This window comes from Colobus angolensis, unplaced genomic scaffold (genome assembly GCF_000951035.1).
Source record: "Colobus angolensis palliatus isolate OR3802 unplaced genomic scaffold, Cang.pa_1.0 Scaffold330, whole genome shotgun sequence".
Classification (NCBI taxonomy): Eukaryota; Metazoa; Chordata; class Mammalia; order Primates; family Cercopithecidae; genus Colobus; species Colobus angolensis.
Genome location: NW_012116600.1, coordinates 3,306,126 through 3,330,351, shown reverse-complemented (window position 1 = coordinate 3,330,351; position 24,226 = coordinate 3,306,126). Strand labels below are relative to the sequence as shown.

Sequence of the window (24,226 nt, the reverse complement as noted above, 5' to 3'; positions counted from 1 at the left end):
AAAAAAAAAAAAAAAAAAAGGATCAGTGGTTGTCAGGGTCTCAGGGGAAGACATGAGGAGGGATGGGTAGGTGAAGCACAGGGCATTTTTAGGGCAGTGCAACTATTCTGTGTGATCCTGTAATGATAAATACATGGCGTTATGCATTTGTCAAACCCACAGAACTTTACAGCATGATGAATAGTGAATCTTAACATATTTCACTAAATGATGGCTCAATATTGGCTCATCAAATGTTACAAAAGTACCATACTAAAGCAAGATGTTAATAATAGTGAAACTGCGGGAGTGGTGAGAGGGGTATACAGGACTCTGTGTTTTCTGCATAATTTTTCTGTGAACCTAAAACTGCCCTAAGAATAGTCTATTAAAATATCTTAAAAATAAACTTAATACATTCTAACTATGAACAATCAAGCTTTTATCAGTAATTACTGGCAAATAAAGTACTTAATATAATGCAATTTTCCAAATACCTATGCTTACCACCTAAGCACTAAAATTTATAACCTTAAAAATAGTTTTGCATAAGAATTTTCCTAAAAAGTATGTCTACTTCTCTATTTTGTATTAACAGAATCTTTTAAATATAATTTGACCCATTTGATTTGAACATCAATTATTAATACTACGATGTCAGGGAATATTGAGGTTTCAGGCCACTGCCAGAGTATATTGAGTTAGCAATTCTACTGATTCTTCCACTGTTTTCAGCTGCAAATTTTTAGTCCAACAGCTTTTAGCAGCCACCTACTTCATATTTCCCAATCTGCTATCTACCAAAAACAAGCTGAAATGAAAGTTTAAGGTAAAATTAGATGAACAGACTTATTAATAGTTTTTTATTTTAAATACAACTTTAAAAGGCCTTTGCATCAAAGTGTCCACTTAATTATAGTATATGGGCAGCCACAAGTGGTAACTATTCCTTCCTGGCTCACAAAGCATTTATTTTTTATTTCTAGTTTCATGCCAGTATTGAGGTAAAAGGAAGTCTTAATGTCATGTAAGGGCAGGCACTTTCACTTGAATTCAATGTGGCATATTTTTAAAGTCTTCCTACTACATAGTCACGTATTTTCTTCTTCAAAGGTTTCTTTTCATTCTCTCTTTCTGCTTTCTTGATTTCCCCTCTGCAATTCCAACACCTCCTCCACCCTCCATCTTTTTGTCTTACCTCTTGAATTTTAAGGTTCATTTTACGTTTTGTGGTCTTCAGTTCCTCTTCAACAATGGCTGCATTCTTCTAAAAGTAGAAGGAGAAAAGATTCTAAATAATCTGAAATGACAGGAAGAAATTGTCTATCGGTATATCAGATCAAATCAGGTTTTTTTCTGGCAACCTATAAATGCTATTTTTAATATGGTTATAAATAGTCTTTGTTATAAGTCTGAAGTAATTATTACCATGAGTTATTTAACAGGAAAGCTATTTTATTACTTTGATACATGATTTCTATAATTTCCTCTTTTATATCATAAACAGTGATTACTTGCACCCACCTCCTATATAAAATTCAATAATTAGAGGTCAATCTGGCAATTGACAGACATTTTACTTACAGGATATATTCTTAATTTTTTAAAGAACTCTATTTTTTCCAGCTTCAAATATTATTTGTGCTTACAAGCTGAGGATGAAAAACACAGCTTTCCCTACTTATTCTCTATTAAGATAAATGGCACCACAATCTCAGATGTAAAACCTCAGAACCATCTTTGCCTTCTTTATTTACTGCCTTCAGTCCTTCCCAGTACCATATTCTAGCATATCTTTTTTTTTTTTTTTTACAGAACATTCCTCTTTCCTTTCAAAATGCCACAACTCTAGATCAGACCTAATTTGGCTCATGCCTCAAATAATGCTATGGATTCCTAATTGGTTTCCCTGCCTCCAGTTTCCCTCCCTCTATATTGCTAAATTTGTTTTCCTGTTTTCATTATGTCACTTCCATATCAAAAATCTTAATCACTCCCCATAGGATCAACCCCAACTACTAATTATTCCTGATTTTCAGATGCTCTATAATGTCATTGCTAGCTAATATCCAACTTATTTCCCACAAACAAATCCTCACTCTTGTAAGACTAGTTTATATATTTCTCCTAGCTGTACCCAGTAGAAAGATCCAGGTTCAAACCTGGGTAACAAGAAGACAACAGGCATGTGTGATCTTGGACAAGTGATTTATCCCAGGGACCCAGTACTATCATTGTTAAAAAATGGGGACAATAATATCCTATTCACAAGATTTTGCAAAGATTACACAAAATAACACATGGAACATCTATTACATTGCCTAGCCCATGAAGGGAGAACAACATTGTTAGTTTCTTTTCCAAGCAGTCCTTATTCTTTGCTGCCTGTGTGTGTGCTCCTTGAAATGTCCTCACCCCTACACTTTGCTTCTAAAGGTCCTATCCCTTCCCTGAAGCCTGCCTAATCTATTCCAGACAGGGCATCCTCACCCTCTCAAACATGTCTGAACACAAAGCCCTTACTTGGCAATATTCACTTTTTGTCCTATACTATACTGTTCTGTAACACTTTCTATACTTATTTTTTCCTTTTTTAATTTTTCATGCTGTGGCTTGTTCTCTCAACTAGCATATGAGTTCCTGAAGAGCACAGGCTCTATCTCATACCTCTGGACCCACATCATCACTTGTATGGGGTAAGAGTTGTACAATGCAAATCTAATAGGCCAAGAATCCTCAAATCAACATGCCAAATGTCAAATGCAAAGAATCCTCATATCAACATCACCTATTTTTAAAAGTCAGTGTCATAGGTCTGTTGCCTCCTCCAGCTAACACCTAACAGTGTGTTTACACTTCAGAACTCTTAGACTCAAACCTTTGTTTGCGAGGCAATCTCCAGAGTGGCAGTCAATCTTTGCACCTCATCTTGTGCCTTGTCTTCTTCCTCTTTTACAGCTCTCAGTTGCTGGCGCAAATTCATAACTTCAAGATGCAACAGCTTCAGGTCCTTAGAATGCTCTTCCTGTACTGTATTCAGTCGATCTTTCAGAAAAGCTACCAGACAGCACAAGAGGGGCATCAAGCAGCAGAAAGAAGGTCAGTAAAGAAAATCAAGCACCTACACAGGACCACATTTCTGATGATTCTTATCTCTATACCTGTTTTCTGAGGATTCAAATCCTTTTCAGTTTGCAGCCGGAAGATGTTCATCTTCAAGGACTGAATGAGGCTTTCAAGACGGCACATTCGATTTACCAGAAACTCACAGTTCTTCCATAAAATATTTGTTTTTCCTGCACAAATTGCTTCATTTTGGATAGGATTAATGACTTTCTGGCTGTCCAGGTCTTCTAAACAGTTTGCAGCCTCCAAATAGCCTCTGGGACAAAGATCCCAAAATAACAATATTATGCAATGCAATTTCTACTACGGTAATGCCCAAAACTGAGTCAATGTAACATTTCCAATAAGAATAATAATTGGAGCCCACGAACATGGTGGGCTTCTGACTCTCCCTCCACGTAGGGACATGCTAATCAATTCCCTCCGAGAATTGATTAATTGACACAGATCAATTCCCTCTGAGGGAAAGTCAGAAACAAGTTGAGAGACTCTTCTTTATCTGGTAACTGAGAAAATATCCACATTGACTAGGTAGGAAAAGCTGAGGCACACTCAGGTCCAAACCTCACCCCAGGAACTGTGCCATCCAGTTAAGAAGGTATCCCCAACACCTATTCTCTCCCTGAGGAGAGAAGGGTTTGGACCTCATATTTAGCACCTAACTCTAAGATTCCCCACAGTGTGGCTCTGAATTCACCTGCCTCTAGGAGCAGAAGTGATTAGGCATACCCGAGTCTCCCTAGACCACAGAACACAGAGGTGATTATACATGGGTGTGTAGGCACTTACAGAGGCTTCATCCCCCGGGATCAGGATAGAGAAGGGCCTACAACTCAAAGCTCCCAGTTTCTGCCTGGAAGGGGTTTGCCAATGTACTCTGTCAACTGCTGCTGTTACCAGTTGAGCTTCATACAAGCCTGCATCAGGGAATTAACTGGGCTGACAAACATAACCTCTGGCAGCCTAAACGGGAGTTTGGCAGCCCCCAAGCCTATTCCCCTGGCTCACTCCCTCAATAACTACAGTCTACCAATTCCTCCTGGAAAAACTTTTTCCATGCATCAAGCGCCCTAACTTTTATAACTTCTACTTCAGGGACTGCATTTTAAACCTCGTAGCTCTAGGGACAGAAAGGATTAGGAATACAAGAGTCTCATATGAGAATCTTCCCAAATCACAATACTAAGAGGTGGTTTTAAACAGGAGTGCAAGCAGTTCCAGGGACTACAACTTCTTGGAAGCAGTGCGGAGAAAGTGCTGAAACACACAGTTCTGGTTTTCACTAAAAAGGATTTCTCTGTACATTCTCCCAGTGAATACTTGATGGTCTGGCTTCTAACTAACTTGCATCAGGGAATTAACGGGGCAGGCAAACAATACACCTCTGGCAGCCTAAATGAGAGCTTGGTACTTGCCAAGACTTCTCCCCTAGCTTGCCCTAGCAATAATTCCAAGTCTACAGAAGCTTCCTAAAAGTAGTTTGTCCACTCATCAAGTGACATAACTCCTACAGCTCTCATACAAGGACTACCTTCTTAGCCACCCAGCTCTGGAAGCTGATTTGGCTGTGCATTTTCAAGTCTCTCTAGACCACAGAAAACAAAAGGGTAGACATACAACGGGCCCACTCCCAGTGCCATACCCTCAGAGGATGTAGTCTGAATGATGGTAGTATAGGTATTTGCCACAGAGCTTCTCCCTGGCTTAGAGTAGAGAGAGATAAGTGCCTGCCTTAGTGCAGATAGATAATGCCTGCTTTAGTGCAGTAAGGGATAAATACCTGCTCTCAGCTTCTCCCTGAGGATAGAAGGAACTGGAACATGCATCTAACACCCTAACATTTTCAGCTGCATCTAGAGAGCGTGGTTTCTGTCTTACTGCTCTCATGGTACTAACAAGACTCAGCACATCTTAATCTTCTGGGGCCACCAAAAACAGAGATATCAGATTGTACAAACACAGAGATTTGAGAGACACATTATAATTTCTGGCCGTATGAATTGGTAAGATCTCCTACACGAGGGCCAGTTTGACAAGACTGGGAGAGGTTACTGTCTTACTCAATGTACAGAAACCAACACAGAAAGTTAAAAAAAAAAATGAGGCCGGGCGCGGTGGCTCAAGCCTGTAATCCCAGCACTTTGGGAGGCTGAGACGGGCGGATCACGAGGTCAGGAGATTGAGACCATCCTGGCTAACACGGTGAAACCCCGTCTCTACTAAAAAATACAAAAAACTTGCCAGGCGAGGTGGCGGGCGCCTGTAGTCCCAGCTACTCGGGAGGCTGAGGCAGGAGAATGGCGTAAACCCGGGAGGCGGAGCTTGTAGTGAGCTGAGATCCGGCCACTGGACTCCAGCCCGGGCGACAGAGCAAGACTCCGTCTCAAAAAAAAAAAAAAAAAAAAAAAAAAAAAAAAAAAATTTTTCCAAAAAAAAAAAAAAAAAAAAAAAATGAATAGGAAAATATGTTCCAAATAAAAGAATAAGACAAATCTCCAGAAACCAATCCTACTGAAATGGAGATATGTGGTTTTTCTAAGAGGCAATTCAAAATAATGGTCATAAAGATGCTCGCCAAGGTCAGGAGAACAATGCAAGAACAAACAGAATTTCAAAAAAAGACAGTAAGAAAGTATAAAAAAGTACATAACAAATCATATAGCCAAAGAATACAGTAAGAGAACTGAAAAAATTCAATAGAGGGGTTCAATGGCAGACTATATCAAGTGGAAGTGAATAAGTAAACCTGATGACAGGTCACTGATAATCATCCAATGTGAGACGCAGAAAGAAAAAAAATGAAAAGGAGTGAAGATAGCTTATGGAACTTATGAGATACCATCAACAGAACAATATGCCCATTATCAAAATTGCAGAAGGAAAAGTGAAAGGAATAGAAAACATATTCGAAGAAATAATAACAAAAAACTTCCCGAGCCTGGGGAAGGACATAGAAATCCAGATCCAAGAAACCCAAAGGACAAAAAATAAGATAAATTCAGAGTTCCACAGTCCCATACTTAGACACTTAAATAGTTTGGATGTTTGTTCCCTCCGAATCTCATGTTGAAATGTGATCCCCATTGCTGGAGGTAAGGCCTGGTGGGAACTATCTGGGTCACGGGACAGCTCACTCATGAATGGCTTGGCAATGAGTGAGTTCTCACTTTTTGTTCACAGAAGAGCTGGCTATCTAAAGGAGCCTGGCATCTCATCCTCTTTCTCTCACTTCCTCTCTCATCATGTGACTCACCTGCTCACCCTTGGCCTTCCACCATGATTGGTGGCTTCCTGAGGCCCTCATCAGAAAGTAAACAGATGCTGGTGCCATGCTTTTTAGCCTGCAGAATTATAAGCCAAATATATGTCTTTTCTTTATGAATTACCCAGCCTTAAGTATTCCTTTATAAGCAACACAAAATAGATTAACACAGAAAGTTGGAAACAAATAGTGAGGCACTGCTATAAAGGTACATGAAAATGTAAAAGTAGCTTTGGAACTGGGTAATGGGCAGAGATTGGAAGAGTTTGGAGGCTCAGAAGAAAACAGGAAAACGAGGGAAAGCAGAACTTCTCAGAGACTTAAGTGGTTGTGATGAAAATGCCAACAGAAATATAGACAGAGGACATGCTGCGAGGTCTCAGATATAGACAGAGGACAGGCTGATGAGGTCTCAGATGAAAATGAGGAAGTTACTGGAAAATAGAGTAAAGGTCACCCATGTGACACCCTAGCAAAGAACTTGGCTGCACTGTCTCCATGCCCTTAGGGATCTGTGGAAGTCTGAATTTAAGAGTGATGTCCTAGGGTATCAAGCAGAAGAAATTTGTAAGCAGTAAAATGCTCCAGAAGTGAGGTGGCTGCTTTTACCAGTCTACAATTAGATATAGGAGCAAAGAAATGACTTAAGGTTGAAACTTATATTGAAAATTGAAGCACAATATAAAAATTTGGAAAATTTACAGCCTAGCCATGTGGTAGAGAACAAAAGAACATTTTCAGGAAAGGAATTCAAGTGGCCTGTGGAGCAACCATTTGCTAGAAAGATTAGCATGACTAAAAGGAAGCCAGATGCTAATAGCCAATGCAATGGGAAAAAGGCTCTGAAGGCATTTCAGAAATCTTTGAAGCAGCCCCTCTCATCACAGGCCCAGAGGCCTAGGATGAAAGAATGGTTTTGGGGACTGGGTGTCACTGCCCTGCACCATCTCAGGAGTGCTTCCCACATCCTGGCTGTTCCAGTTCTCACCAGGGCTCAAAGGGCCCCAAATACAGCTCAGGCCACTGCTTCAGAGGACATAGGCCATAAGTCTTTGTAGTTTCCATGTGGTGCTAAGCTTGCAGGAATGTGGAATGCAAGAATGAAGGAAGTCTGGCAGCTTCCACCTGGATTTCAGAGGATGTATGAGAAAGTGTGGGTGCCCATGCAGAAGCTCCCTGCAAAGGCTCTGCTCCTGCAACAGGCTTGTTAGGGCAGCACTGAAGGGAAATATGGGACTGAAGTCCCCACAAATGGTCCACCTGAGGGCACTGCTCAGGGGAGCTGTGGGAATGAACCCACCCTCCAGACCCTAGAAGGGCAGAGCCACCGGCAGCTTTCACCCTGAGCCTGTAAAAGACACAGGCACTCAACTCCAACCCTTGAGAGCAGCCACGGGGGCTGCAACCTACAAAACCAGAGGGGCAGAGCTGCTCAAGGCTTTGCTAGCCTATCTGGCATACCAGTGTGCCCAGGATGTGGGACACAGTCAAAGATTGTTTTGGAGCTTTAAATTGTGGGACCCACTGCTCCTTTCTTTTAGCCAATTTCTTCCTTTCGGAATGGGAATGTTTACCCCATGTTTGTACCACATTATGTCTTGGAAGTAAATAACTTTCATTTTATCTTACAGGGTCATAGGTGGAAAGAACTTGCCTTGAGTCTCAGATGAGACTTTGGAATTTAGATTTGGGACTTTTGAATTAACACTGGAATAAGTTAAGCCTTTAGGGTACTATCGAGAAGGGATGATTATATTTTGCAGTATGAGAAGAACATGAGATTTGGGGGCCAAGGGTGGAATGACATAGTTTGGATGTGTGTCCCCTCCAAATCTCATGTTGAAATGTGATCTCCATTGTTAGAGGTAGGGCCTGGTGGAAGCTGTTAGGTCATGGGGGCAGATCCCTCATGAATGGCTTGGTGCCCTCCCCATGGTAATGAGTGACTTCTCACTCTGTTAGTTCACACTGGTTGTTTAAAGGGGCCTGGCACCTCCTCCTCTCTCTCGCTCCCTCTCTCACCATGTGACTCACCTGCTCCGCCTTTGCCTTCCACCATGATTGTAAGCTTCCCGAGGCCTCAACAGAAGTTGAGTCGTTGCTGGCACCATGTTTTTACAGCCTGCAGAACTATGAACCAAATATATCTCTTTTCTTTATAAATTACCCAGTCTCAAGTATTCCTTTATAGCAATGCAGAATGGACTAATGCAGACACATTGACATCAAATTGTCAAAAGTTAAAGACAAAGATTTTTAAAAGCATCAAGGGAAAAGTAGCTTGTTACATACAAGAGAACCCATATTAGACTATCAGTGAAGTTTTCAACAGAAACCTAGTAGGCAAGAAGAAAGTGGAATATATAGTCAAAATCCCGAAAGAAAAATACAACTGTCAGCCAAGAATACTATACTCAGCAATGCTATCTTTCAAAAACAAAGGGGCAATAAAGACTTTCTCAGACAAACAAAAGGTGAAGGAGTTGCCACTATCTTACAAGAAAAGCTAAAGAAAGTTCTTCAAGCTGAAGGAAAAACAAAGCATAAAAATCACTAGTAAAAGCACTGTCAAATTCAAATCACTCTAATGCTGTAATAGCAGGTTATTGATCAATTATATCTCTAGTATACAGGTTAAAAGACAAAACTAATAAAAACAACTATAGCTACAATAATTTGTTAAGAGATACACATTATAAACACATGTAATTTGTGACATTAAGAACATAAATAGTGAGAGCAGGGAGAGTGAAAGTGTGGAGTTCGGGCACGCAGTAAAAATTAAATTGTTATCACTTTAAAATAGCCTATTGTGTTTTTTTGCAATCCTAAGATTAACCACACAGCAAAATGAGAACACATTGGATAACTAGAAGAAATGAATTAATTCCTAGAAACATGTAACCTACCAAGACTGAATAATGAAGAAACTGAAAATCTGAACAGGCCAATAAAGAGTAAGAAGATTGAATCAGTAATAAGAAGTTTTCTCCTATCAAATAAAAACCCAGTACCAGATGGCATCACTGTGAATTTCTACCAAACATTTAATGCAGAATACCAATTCTTTTCAAGCTGTCAAAACACTGAAGAGGAGGGAATACATCAAATTCATTTTACAAGGTCAGCATTACCCTGAAATTAAAGGCAGACAAAGACACTAAAAGAAAATTACAGGTAAATATTCCTGAATACAGACACAAAAATTATCAATAAAAACATCAACGGCTGGTACAGTGGTTCATGCCTGTAATCCCAGCACTGTGGGAGGCCGAGGCGGGCAGATCACAAGACCAGGAGTTTGAGACAAGCCTAACCAACATGGGGAAACCCTGTATTTATTGAAAATACAAAAATTAGCCAGGCGTGGTAGCACATGCCTGTAATGCCAGATCCTCAGGAGGCTGAGGCAGGAGAATTGCTTGAACCCGGGAGGCAGAGGTTGCAGTGAGCCAAGACTGCACCAGTGCACTCCAACCTGGGTGACACAGCAAGACTCAGTCTCAAAAACAAACAAAACAAAAAACAAACAAACAAAAAACACTACCAAACCATAGTCCACAGTACAGTAAAAGGATCATTCACCACGATGAAGTGAGATTCATCCCTGAGATGCAACAACAGTTCAACATGTGCAAATCAATAAATGTGATCTGCTGTATTAATAGAATGAAGGATAAAAATTATATAATCATCTCAATAGATGCAGAGAAAGCATTTAACAAAATTCAATAGTTTCAGAATAAAAACTCTCAACATCAAAGGTATAGAAGGAATGTACCTCAACATAAGGCCATATATGATAAGCCTACAGCTAACATCATGCTCAATGGTGAGAAGTTGAAAGCTTCTGATCAGGACTGAGATAAGGATGCCCATTCTTACCACTTCTATTCAATGTACTGTTTTAAGTCCTAGCCAAAGCAATTAGAAAAGAAAAAGAAATAAAAGAAATCCAAACAGGAAAGGAAGAAGTGAAATTGTCTCTTTTTGTTGAAGACATACAAAATCTTATGTACAGAAAACCCTAAAGACTCTACCAAAAAACGATTACAATAAATGAATTCAGTAAAGTTGCAGGATACAAAATCAACATACAAAAAATCAGTAGCATTTCTATCCACTAACAATGAACTATCTGAAAAAGAAATTAAGAAAATAATCCCATTTACAAGAGCATCAAAAACAAAAATACTGAGGAATAAGTTTAACCAAGGAGGTGAAAGATGTGTACAATGAAAACTCTAAAAGGCTGATGAAAGAAATTGAGGATGACACAAATACAGTAATGGGTTATGCAATGACAAGGATACATTCTGAGATATGTGTTGTTAGGTGATTTTGTCATCGTACAAACATCACAGAGTATATTTACACAAACATAGATGCTATAGCCCACTCCTTACCTAGGCTATATCTCCTGGGCTATAAACCGGTATAGCATGTTACTGTACTGAATACTGTAGGCAAATGTAAAACAATGGTAAGTATTTGTATATCTAAACACAGAAAAGGTGATGCCTTGCACTGCAACGTTACCATGGCTATGACATCACCAGATAATAGGAATTTTTCAGCTCCATTACAGTCTTATGGGACTACCATCTAATATACACTCTGTCACTGACTGAAAGGTCCTTTATGTGCCACATGACTGTAAATTGAAAGATATCCCAGGTTTATGGATTAGAAGAATTAATACTGTGAAAATGTCTATACTACCCAAAGTCATCTACAGATTCAGTGCAATCCCTATTAAAATCCCAATGTCATTCTTCATAGAAATAGAAAAACCTGAAAAATCATATGGAACCACAAAAGACTCCCAAAATAGCCAAACCAATCCTGAGCAAAAATAACAAAGGTGGAGGCATCACATTAGCTAATTTCAAATATATTACAAAGATATATAGTAATAAAGAAAGCACAGTAGCTGCACAAAAAGATACACTGTCCAACATACCTAGGCTATATCTCCTGGGCTATAAACCGGTATAGCATGTTACTGTACTGAATACTGTAGGCAAATGTAAAACAATGGTAAGTATTTGTATATCTAAACATTTCTACATAACAACACATATCTCAACGAAATATGATAGGCAGCCCAGAAGTAAACCTATGCATTTATGGTCAATTGATTTTCAACAAAGGTGCCAAGAATACACAATGGGGAAAGGACAGTCTCTTCAATCAAGTACTAGGAAAACTGGCTATCCATATATAGAAGAATGAAATTGGGCCCTTATTTCATCCCATATACTAGAATCAGCTCAGAATGGATTAAAGACAAATGTAAAACATAAGACCTGAAACTAAAACTACTAGAAGAAAACATAAGGGAAAACCTCTTTGACATTGGTCTCAGCAATGATTTCTTGGATATGACTCCCAAAGCACAGGCAACAAAAGCAAAAATAGACAAATAGGAATGCATCAAACTAAAAGGCTTCTGCACAGCAATGGAAACAATCACCAGAATGAAGAAACAACTCACAGATTGGGAGAAGATACTTGCAAATCATACATCTGATAAAGGACTAAAATTCAAAATATACAAGAAACTCTACTCAATAAGAAAACAACCTTATTTTTTAAACATAGGCAAAAAACCAGAATAGACATTCCTCAAATGAAGACATACAAATGGCCAACAGATACATAAAAAAAAAAACTCAACATCACAAATCATCAGGGAAATACAAATTAAAACCACGATGAGAAAACCTCACACCTGTTAGAATGGCTATTATCAAAAAGATGAAAGATAACAAGTTGGCAAGGGTACTGAGAAAAGGGAATCTCCTGTACACAGTTGATGGGAATGTAAATTAGTATAGCCGTTTTGGAGAACAGTATGGAGGCTCCTCAAAACACTAAAAGCAGAACTGCCATAGGATCCAGCAATCCCACTTCTGGGTACACATCCTAAGGAATTGAAATCAGTATGTTAAAGGGATATATGCACTCCTGTGTTCACTGTAGCACTATTCACAATAGCCAAGATACAGAAACAACCTAAATGCCCATCAATAGGGAAATAAGCCAGGCATGGAAAAACAAATATGCATGATGTCACTTATATGTAAATCTTAAAAAGTCAAACTCACAGAAGTAGAATGTAGAACAGTAGTTAACAAAGGCTGGGTAAAGGTGAGGAGGTAGATAGGGAAAGAAGAGATTGTTCATCAGAGTACAAAGCTCCAGTTTAAGAGGAGGTATAAGTTCTAGCAATCTACTGCAAACTACATTGACTATAATTAATAATAATGTATTGCATATTTCAAAATTCTTAAAAGAGTAATTTTAAATCTTTTTGCCACAAGGAAATAAGTATGTGAGGTAATAGATATTTTAGTTAGCCTGCTTCAATAATTCTACAATGTATGCATGCATCATAGCATTACATTTTACTCCATAAATATATACAATTATTTGTCAATTAAAAATAAAATATAAAAAAAGAAAAAAGAATAGACTCTTTAGTTAACAAGCATTTATTAACCATTCCAATTTTAAATATACTTCTTGTTATTAGGTAAAGATGAGGCCAATGTGGGATAAATGAGGACCACTGACTTTTTAATTGTTGTTTATTTTAATATGGATTTTTCATAAACCTTTTCTTGTTATGTAGAAACAAGTGATACATAAAACATGTTAAATATTTAAGGTGTGATAATTAGGTACCTAATTAAGTATGTCAAATTGTCCCTGTTTGCAGATGACATGACTGTATATTTAGAAAACACCATCGTCTCAGCCCAAAATCTCCTTAAGCTGATAAGCAACTTCAGCAAAGACTCAGGATATAAAATCAATGTGCAAAAATCACAAGCATTCTTATACACCAATAACAGACAAACAGAGAGCCAAATCATAAATGAATTCCCATTCACAATAGCTTCAAAGAGAATAAAATACCTAGGAATCCAACTTACAAGGGATGTGAAGAACCTGTTCAAGGAGAACTACAAACCACTGTTCAGTGAAATAAAAGAGGACACAAACAAATGGAAAAACATTCCATGCTCACAGAAAGAATCAATATCATGAAAATGGCCACACTGCCCAAGGTAGTTTATAGATTCAATCCCCATGAAGCTACCAATGAGTTTCTTCACAGAATTGGAAAAAACTGCTTTAAAGTTCATATGAAACCAAAAAAGACCCCGCATTGCCAAGACAATCCTAAGCCAAAAGAAAAAAGCTGGAGGCATCACGCTACCTGACTTCAAACTATACTACAAGGCTACAGTAACCAAAACAGCATGGTACTGGTACCAAAACAGAGATATAGACCAATGGAACAGAACAGAGCCCTCAGAAATAATACCACACATCTACAGCCATCTGATCTTTGACAAACCTGACAAAAACAAGAAATGGGGAAAGGATTCCCTATTTAATAAATGGTGCTGGGAAAATTGGCTAGCCATAAGTAGAAAGCTGAAACTGGATCCTTAACTTACTCCTTATACGAAAATTAATTCAAGATGGATTAGACTTAAATGTTAGACCTAAAACCATAAACACCCTAGAAGAAAAACTAGGTAATACCATTCAGGACATAGGCATGGGCAAGGACTTTATGTCTAAAACACCAAAAGCAATGGCAACAAAAGCCAAAATTGACAAATGCGATCTAATTAAACTAAAGAGCTTCTGCACAGCAAAAGAAACTACCATCTGAGTGAACAAGCAACCTACAGAATGGGAGAAAATTTTTGCAATCTACTTATCTGACAAAGGGCTAATATCCAGAACCTACAAAGAACTCAAACAAATTTACAAGAAAAAAAAAAAACCATCAAAAAGTGGGAAAGGATATGAACAGACACTTCTCAATAGAAGACATCTATACAGCCAACAGACACATGAAAAGATGCTCATCATCACTCACCATCAGAGAAATGCAAATCAAAACCACAATGAGATACCATCTCACACCAGTTAGAATGGCAATCATTAAAAAGTCAGGAAGCAACAGGTGCTGGAGAGGATGTGGAAAAATAGGAACACTTTTACACTGTTGGTGGGACTGTAAACTAGTTCAACCATTGTGGAAAACAGTGTGGCAATTCCTCAAGGATCTAGAACTAGAAATACCATTTGACCCAGTCATCCCATTACTGGGTATATACCCAAAGGATTATAAATCATGCTGCTATAAAGACACATGCATACATGTGTTTATTGTGGCACTATTCACAATAGCAAAGACTTGGAATCAACCCAAATGTCCATCAGTGACAGATTGGATTAAGAAAATGTGGCACATATACACCATGGAATACTGTGCAGCCATAAAAAAGGATGAGTTCGTGTCCTTTGTAGAGACATGGATGCAGCTGGAAACCATCATTCTCAGCAAACTATCGCAAGAACAGAAAACCAAACACCGCATGTTCTCACTCATAGGTGGGAATTGAACAATGAGATCACTTGGACACAGGAAGGGGAACATCACACACCGGGGCCTATTGTGAGGAGGGGGAGAGGAGAGGGATAGCATTAGGAGATATACCTAATGTAAATGATGAGTTAATGGGTGCAGCACACCAACATGGCAGATGTATACACATGTAACAAACCTGCATGTTGTGCACATGTACCCTAGAACTTAAAGTGTAATAAAAAATAAATAAATAAAAATATGTTAAATATTTAAGGTGTGATAATTAGATACATAATAAATACATGTATATAAAATATGTATGCATATATGTATATTTTATATGCATAAAAATGTTAAATGTTAATTCTATTATAGTGAACTATTAAAGTCTGCATGGAGGCAATATGTTCATGTTTTTAGAAAATTTTTAAATTCATAATAAATATTCCTATTGTGTTACCAACATACTCAACATTTGAACCAAATTTAATCTTTAACTGCTAAAGGGTTATTTATTTCATGGGTGCTATACCAACTATATTGTGAATAAAGGATTATTTATTCCATAGGTGCAGTACCCACTATACTAATTTGATACCTTTCGTGAGAGACACTCAGGAAATATATATGTAATTTTTTAAAAATCACACCAGTAAATTCTAAATTGGCTGCTTAAGCCCACAGATTCTGCAGGCCATTGATAATCCAACTTTTAATTACTTCTTTAGAGGCACTAGGGGAAAAAACAATTTTTTTTGAGTATCTCATTCTAAATTATAAAATTTTTAAAGATTTCAAAAACCTCTTTTAATTTACAATAAATATGGGAGAATGACCAAATTAATGGCATGAAGCAACATTCTAGCTTTTAACCTTAATATGTCTCTTTTTATTTTAAAATAAGAACCAATCTTTTTTTATTACACGAAAAATTACATTTGTTTTTAATCAAGCGAACAGAATACCGAAGTTTGTATACCTAATTAACACATTTTAAGTATCTGTTTAGGAAAGAAGTGATAGTAGCTCTAGCTCTACCACAGAATGACAACTCTTCATTTTGTAAATGTTTTCTAAGTAATGCTCAAATGAAAATTATTTCTCAGTTCTTTTGCAAATATCCATCTCATCTGCCAAAGTACTGTGACTTAATAAGTAGTGAAGCAAAATTCTTCAACCTACAGAGATCTAGTTCATTTTTGTTACCTTTTTTCACCAAAATCCAACATTATTAGGTCATCCCTCAGTGAACTGGTCTGTTCCTCAACTATTCTCATCCTTTGCTGAAGTACTGTGAATGTTTCAGAAGCTGTAGCATTGATGTGGGTTGGAGAAAGGACCGGTCTGGACACTGCAGTTTCCATATGTACCTAAGAATACAGTCACAATGTTAGTGTGGTAGGTCCTATTATTGTTCAAAAATAGTCACTGCCATTCCTGTGCCAGGATTAGGCATCACTGTCCTGTTGAACTCAGGAATGGTCATGTGTTCTGCTTTGGCCAATTAAATGTAGATGGAAGTTATGAGAGCCAGCTTGTTCTTCACCATCTCTCTCTTTTCCCTCCCCCATGAGATGCGCAACATCCCAGGCAGGACTTTCTCCATGCACTAGGGTCCCAAGGTGACGATGACATCAAACAGACCCACAACCCATTCATGATATACAGTGTGGATGTCATGACATATAATAAACCTATGTTGTTGTAAGCCATTAAGATTGTTGAGTAGTTTATTTCATCATAATTTAATCTATTCTATTTGCCACTATTAGTCACACACGAGGACCTATGACTTGCTGAGGGAAAGGCTTTTATTACTAGCCATTTTCATCATAACATTATTACCATTCAACCTTCCTGAAAAACATTCTATACTTGGACCTCTGTACAGTTGTCATAAAATAAATGATTTACCAACTATGTATCCTACATTGAAGCAGCATTTTTAAAAATAACATGCAACCTTAACTTCAAGCAAAAGCAAAGACCTTTCTACAGCTATTGACATCAAATTTCTACAGGCTCCTGCCCCAAAACCCAATGAAAATAAGAATAGTGAGAATACTCTTTCAAGATATTAGTGACAGAAGCAGAATTAGCTTATATGTGGTCCCAACGTGTAAATGAATCGTGTTCAATGACAAAGTAATTGATGAAAACTTTAAAAACATTTTCCTGCAACTCCATCCTGTACAGACATTTCTCTACTAATCATGCTGTAAACCTCAGCCATTTCTAGGGATCGTGTTCATATGGGAATGTGTTCATAAGGGTCCAACTTGGAATATCAGGAATACACCTTGTTACCACTTTCTACGTAATTAGGTATCTCCCTGACCCTCACCTTCCTGTAAGTGAAAGGGGGGTCCACCTCATGTTCAAGTTGAAGGTGGTCCCAGGACCCAGGGCAAGAATTCATGAAGTGGGAGGACTCGTAGGAGCAAGAATCATGGTGGGGCTGAGCTTGCTATACCTGCTGAGGATGTTTCTTCATCCTGAAATAGCTCTCCAATTCACTTTCTATCTCTTCTCACAGGTCCCAGAAAATGGCCTTTCTATTTTTTTCTTTTTTGAGGCGGAGTCTTGCTCCGTCACCTAAGCTGGACTGAAATGGAGCAATCTCGGCTCACTGCAACCTCCACCTCCTGAGTTCAAACAATCCTCCCACCTCAGCCTCCTGGGTAGCTGAGATTATAGGTGTGTACCACCATGCCCAGCTAATTTTTGTATTTTTTAGTAGACACGAGGTTTCACTATGTTGGCCAGGCTGGTCTCCAACTCCTGACCTCAAGTGATCCGCCAGCCTCAGTCTCCCAAAGTGCTGGCATTACAGGCATGAGCCATCACACCCAGCCTGTTTTTCTTTTTACTCTTATTATGGTGTTTCTGACCAGAATTTTTCTTTCATGCCCTACTGTGAAACAATGCATTTTTTGACACAAGCTTTTTGCATTCTTTAGATCTGCTGTGAAGTCAGCTTAACGACATGGGGTGAAAGAAGCTCCCTTCTATTAACTTTCTTTTTTTTCAGTTCATTCCTGAAGGAAAGACAAAGACATGCAGATACTGATGCAGTCTCTGGACATACAAAGATTCAAAGTAGGGTTCATCTATATCTCTGGGGGAAAAAAAACAGATGTGGAGACTCCTAGTAATGTTACCACATGAGCCAGTATAGTATTCCTCAAGTAGTAAAAGGAAGAGCCTCTGAGTAAGCCCATAGGGCTGGATCAGCTGCCATAAACCAAGGCTGGAGTTGGGGGAGCCACCAACAGCACTGGGTGGGCAAAAAATGGAGGGTTAACAATGGAGAAACACCTCCATTCTATTTTCTTGTCACCTGCTGTCCAGCTACTGACCTAGAGATAAATCAGGCCAAAGGTAGGGAGAAAAAGTAGGGAAAGGTTGGCTAACAGGGTGTATGCAGACACAGCTCCTTCGTCCTCTCTCCAAAAGCAGCAGAAAAGCTCATGACCCCAGCCTCGCCTCAGCGGGCACACTCATGTGAATATTCTGGCCAAAGAGACTTTGGGCAGAAGTTTGCAAAAGGGCTCCTAGGCAGGATTTTGTTTTTCTAAATAAAAAGGAGAGAAAAGATAGCACCTGTCTTTTCCTACCCCCTTACAATTCCCAGAGCGTTCTATCAATCAGGCATGCAGCACCTCACTCTCAAATACAAAGAGCCAAGGATCACCAGGGTCTGATAAACACAAGGAAAAGACAGTGCACCTCAGACTAACATGACATTTGGGCAAAACCAGTAATCTTCAAACTCTGCTTATGTGAGATTAAAAACTTTTTTTTTTTGTTTTAGTCACTTTCTTCTCCATACGGTAGGCCCAGGCATTAGCTGGTGGAAAAAAAGTAGAAGGAAGAAGTAAAAATGATAAGCAATGCCACAGTGGGGGAGGGAGAACAATTTCTGTGGCAATTTATTAGGCCCAGGTAGCCAGTTATAATATAGAGTCTTGTCCATGTTCATTTATATCAGAAGCCAAGCACATAATACTAATATGCATAGTGCAAAAGTCTATCTTTGGAAAAAAATATATAGGAAATGGAGAAGCTCCCCCACACAGTTTGAATAGGATGCAGATTCCCAACTAAAATTGTTTCATGTAATTGTTCAAATGTCTAGTTTTGTTGATATTTCCCTAAGGAACCTATGATCTGTATTAAATGCTCACATTCACTCTCCAGGACATGTGTACATTCAGCCATGAAATGAAAATGGCAAATCATTTAAGTTGCTTCATTTGTTTTAAAAAAAAGAAGGTCCAACATGTCGTGGTAGGAATTTGGTTTGCATCCACACCCAATGCCATCTGACCCTGCTCTACACTGAAGCTTCTCAGGCTTCCACAGAGAAAATATACTTTCAAAAAGGAGGAACCAACTTGCCCCAGTCTCTGAGGGGCAGGAGGTTTATAGAAAATTCACCCTACGAAGGGGGAGATTGAGGTGACTGGGACACTGATTGATGGTAGACAGGGGACAAAGCTTTTGGGTGAAATATATGGTGTTGTCCTTAAAATATCCTCTTAGTCAATTGCTGAGAATCCTGTTCAGGTCATCAAAGTTGCTGATGCAAAAATTAAATAAGCCAATCTGGCCTTTCGGGATTTACTAAAAACAGATCTCATGGCCAGGCACAGTGGCTCATGCCTGTAGTCCCAGCATTTTTGAAAGGCCCATGTGGGAGGATCACTTGAGGCCGGGAGTTCCAGACCAGCCTGGCCCACATGGCAAGACCCTATTCTCTACCAAAAATGTTTAAAAATGAGCTGGGCACGGTGGCCTGTGCCTGTAGCCCTAGCTACTCGGGAGGCTGAGGCACATGGATCACTTGAGCCCAGGAGGTACAGGCTGCAGTGAGCTATGATTGTGCCACTGCACCCCAGCCTGGGTGAAAAAGCAAGACCCTGTCCCTAAAAAAATAAAAATAAAAACAAGTCTCAGGGTTAGATGAAAACCTTCCCTCCCAACCACCACCTCCACTTCCCACCATGGGAAAACAAAAACAAAACCAAACAATGCCAAGGTCAGGAAAGTCCTTGGAAGCAAGGGAGGGGGCAGTGATGGCTGAGCAGCAAGAGGACAGTCTTAAAGCCACCAGGCAGAGTCCCCAAGTATCTGGGAGGCTGTTAAAGTATGAGATAAGAACTTTCAATCCAGTAAATTAATCTACCAAGTTGGGGCTTAAAGTTAGAGAAAGATTTTCATTTTCACTGCAGTTGCTCATACCCTTGTCTGTCCTCCCTATCTGGTAGGCCTAAAGCAGAGATAGCAGAAATGCCACCCACACCCATACACACATAAATACACACACACTCTCCATTGGCCACTTGGCAGATCCTCATAAGTCATAGTTCTATGGCTCATAGTCTAAGAAGAACAGTCTTACATGAAAAGAATCTACCTCTACTGGCTGACACTCTAGCAAAGAGAAAACAGCTTTAACATATCTGTGCTTTGTTGTGTTTGAAAAGGAGCAAATATCGATTGCTACCTTGAACCTAAGTCCTAATGCTTGATAGTAACAGCAATAAAAATACTGAGATATAAACTTTTAATTTTAAAAAAGTTCGTTCATAACTAATTTCTATGCATATATCATTATCAAACTAATAGAATTCTGTCTTAATGTTTAGGAAGAAAATTTCCAAAGAGCTTCTAGGCAGGTAACTTTATGGAAAGCATGGCAAGAAAAAGACCAATGTCACAAGTAATACACTAGTAAAAGCCAGATGACTTTTAAAAGAGAACACTTGCTTCTGTGGACACAGGCTCCATTCCTACACCTGGCAATAGGTGCACACTGGCAAAAGCATATACAAATATATGCCATTGGTTCCAAAATAACAGTCCAGGGAATCAATGTTGTTTATCACAACCACTGGAAAATAATATGGTAACACTATCTTCATTCACTCACACATCTAACAAACATTTCCTGAACATTTACCAGGAGCTAGACACTGTTATAGGCAATGGCGCGGGGCGTGGACGGGGTAGAGCAGTACTGACAAAACTCCCTGCCTTTGTGGAGCTTATATTCCAGATGAAGAAGACAGACAGTAAGTAAAATACATAGTCTGTTTATTGGTGATAAGTGCAAAGGAGGAAAATGAAATAGGAAAGAACATGGGATGGAGGCTGCAGGGCAGGTTTTCATTTTAAGCAATGTGGTCAAAGAAAGCCTCATAACATTTGAGCAAAGACCTGCTATATAGATATTAGAGGGCAGAAAGGCCCAGAAGACGGAAACAGCAAGTGCAAAGGCCTGAAGTTAGAAGGTCTGATGAGTTCACACACAATAAAGACGTGGGTTTGGCTGGAGAGGAAGGAGTAACACAGAGAACACTGACAGATGAAGTGAGAGGGTAATAATAAAACCAGAATACGGCCGGGAGCGGTGGCTCACGCCTGTAATCCCAGCACTTTGGGAGGCCAAGGCGGGTGGATCACGAGGTCAGCAGATCGAGACCATCCTGGCTAACATGGTGAAACCCTGTCTCTGCTAAAGACACACACACACACACACAAATTGTCGGGCGTGATGGCATGCACCTGTAGTCCCAGCTATTCAGGAGGCTGAGGCAGAAGAAAGGCGTGAACCCAGGAGGGGGAGCTTGCAGTGAGCTGAGATCGCACCACTGCACTCCAGCCTGGGCGACTGAGCGAGACTCTATCTCAAAGAAATAAAATAAATAAATCAGAATACACAGGGCCTTGAAGGCCAATGTGCAAGTCTGGCTTTTGCTGTCAGTGATTCTCAGAGCCACTGGGGATCTATAGCTGAGGAATGCTATCTAACTTTCCTTTTAACTGGATCACTTTGACTCCCTCCCACTCCAAATGGTGGAAGAACAAGAGCAAAAGTAGAGATGCTACTGGTCAGAACCAAGGTGACAGCAGTGGTATTCTTACTGTAAGAGAGGTTAGTGGCTAGATATACTTGAAAGATAGCTTTTGCTGATGCATTAGATATGAGATATGAGGGAAAGGAAAAAGCCAAGATTACTCCAAGGTTTTTGGCCTGGATGGTGCTATCACTGAGACAACGGAAACTTATTAAGGAAGAATCCGTTTTGTGGAAAAGATAGTAGTTTTTAAAATGTCAGATTTAAAACATGAAAGATACATTATTGAATTTGTGGATATAAAGTTTGGGGATGAGGTGTGGACTGGAGATTAGTTTCTGAAGAGCTCAAGAAAACCATAAGGCGGGATAACAGAGAACAGAAAGGATTAAAGGACCTAGTCCTGAGCATGCCAAGATTAACAAATTAGAAGCACGTGTGTGCGGGCATTTACGGCAGACTAACAGAACTTCCCCAAAGTGGGGTCAAAACAGACACTTTTCTATCTTTCGAGCCCAGTACAGTGCCTGGGAAATTATGGGTGGTAAATAAACAGGAGAATACTTCGATAGGAACTTAACGAATGTCTATTCCGTTCTAGCAAAAGCGCCAGGTACTGCAGAAGCCGTAAAGAACAAGTGCAAATTCCTGACACCTATATTCTGGTAAGCAAGCCAGGGAGGATTAACTGGGGGTAAAAAGCAAACATTAACGCCGAAATAGCCTTCCCAGGAACCTATTAACCTCCAACTTAACACATAAATAAAGGTGGTATTGGGATTATCTGGAGGCTTCGGCGGCTATGTCTCATCTCTCAGCTGGAGCCAGGCCAATGTAAACTTCACTCCTAATGGCTTTCATCAGCAGCCAACGCCGAAGAGCCTCAAATCAGGGCCCTGAGGTCCAGGGAGTGAGACTGGACTCCGTCAGGACAGGGAGAGGGCGCCAGGGAGTGATGACTGTCCTTATCTGAGCCGACGCCTCTCCCCAACGAGCCTCCGACCACAGCTCACCCGCCCAGGGCCCGGCAGCCTCACCTTACAGTCCATCTGTCGGCCTGAGGCTCCGTACTGCTGCAGGCGGGCGGGTTTCCTTGAAACTAACACAGCGTTTTAAACCAACCCGCTCCCCGGCGCAGTAGCTCCGGTACGCAGGCGCACCCGTGGCGGGGCATGTCGGGAACTGTAGTTTTCCCGGCCCAGGAGGGCCCTCCGCCCTGGGCGGGACCCAGGCCGGCATCCGGCGGCGCTCAGGGAATGCGTAGCGTCGTGAACCGAATGACGATAGGCTCCATTGTGCTCGCGAGCGGGGCACGCCGGGATATGTAGTTTCTGGCCGCTACCCTCCGGGAAGTCCTGTGCTATCTACTTCACAGTGACTTGTCTCTGCCTGGTGAACTCGCCGTGTTCTGCTAATCTTGGTAAATACATACCCTACAGCAGAGTAACAAGCATAAAAATTGGTTAAAAATTCAGAGCTTAAGCATTCTTCTCGTTAAAGGAAAAATCATGTCCCTCTTCGTCCTCGTCCATGATGGCCACATGGAGAATAAAACACAGAAATGTGCTTTCTAGTCTTTCGTCTCTTCAGCATAAATTATTTCTTGCCCTGTCGACAAGTTAATAGGTATTTGTAAATTTGAGTGTAAGTAGCTATGAAACGAAAAAGAACATTGAACTGTCCCTGGTTTTTTTGGTGGTTTGCTTTTTTGAGATAGGGTCTTCCTCTGTGGCCCAGGGTGGATTACAGTGGTGCGATCTCTGCTCCCTGCAGCCTCGACCTCCCGAGCTCAAGCGATCCTCCAATCTCAGCCTCCCCCGTAGCTGGGACCACAGGCACGTGCCACCACGTCTGGCTAATTTTTGTATTTTTTCGTGGAGGCGGGGTTATCACCATATTGCTCAGGCTGGTCTGGAATTCCTGGGCTCAAGCCATCCGCCCACCTCAGCCTCCCAAAGTCCTGGGATTACAGGTGTGCATCACCACGCCAGCGTTTCTGGGTTGTTTTGCTTTAAGAATACATATTCTCACTTAAGGGAAAGACTTCTATAGTGCAAAGACAACGCAGCTTTGCGTTTTGGTAGCTGGAAGAACACCTGTTATCCCTGCCAGGGCAATTAAAATGCATTTCTCTCTTCTCCTTAAGAGTGCAGCCAAGAATCACTTCAGCCCTCTCATATAAGCAATCAGATCCGAGATGAGACCTCATTTACTTAGCCTGACAATTGATCTTGCTATTCTAATTCTTTTCATAGCCAAGCCTCAACGTGAGAAGGAGAGACCGCCCATCAAACCACAGCCATATTCATCAAGCTTTGAGCCGATCCGGTGAAGGAGAAATGAGCACTGCATGCATTATTCAGGGAAAGGGACCAAATAAAGCTTTTAATAGGAAATGAAAATGTGTTTTAAAGCGTCAGTGCAAAGAGCCAATTATTTTTATTATGTATGTTTTATCTTACAATGACCTCTGGTTTATCAGTGGAATTAAGAAATGAGTGATACCTGTATCCACGTGTTTCTGTGCAATGAGAGTTTTCACCTTCTCCTCAAATCTGCATATTAAGAAGCAGTCAGGGAACCAAACTGATTAAATTC

The 24,226-nt window shown here is 40.1% G+C and overlaps 1 protein-coding gene across 1 annotated transcript in view; it reads right to left on the bottom strand.

Moving 5' to 3' along the window:
- The window catches only part of CCDC150 (coiled-coil domain containing 150), a 95,208-nt gene extending 72,396 nt beyond the window's left edge, over positions 1–22,812 (bottom strand). The window contains exons 1-5 of the mRNA XM_011952062.1: positions 22,666–22,812; positions 15,972–16,135; positions 3,141–3,361; positions 2,858–3,036; positions 1,178–1,246 (exon numbers count right to left, since the gene is read on the bottom strand). Coding sequence (XP_011807452.1) covers positions 1,178–1,246; positions 2,858–3,036; positions 3,141–3,361; positions 15,972–16,135; positions 22,666–22,677 — 645 coding nt within the window. The 5' untranslated portion in view covers positions 22,678–22,812. The remainder of the gene's footprint in view (positions 1–1,177; positions 1,247–2,857; positions 3,037–3,140; positions 3,362–15,971; positions 16,136–22,665) is intronic.
- Positions 22,813–24,226: the final 1,414 nt, after the last annotated feature.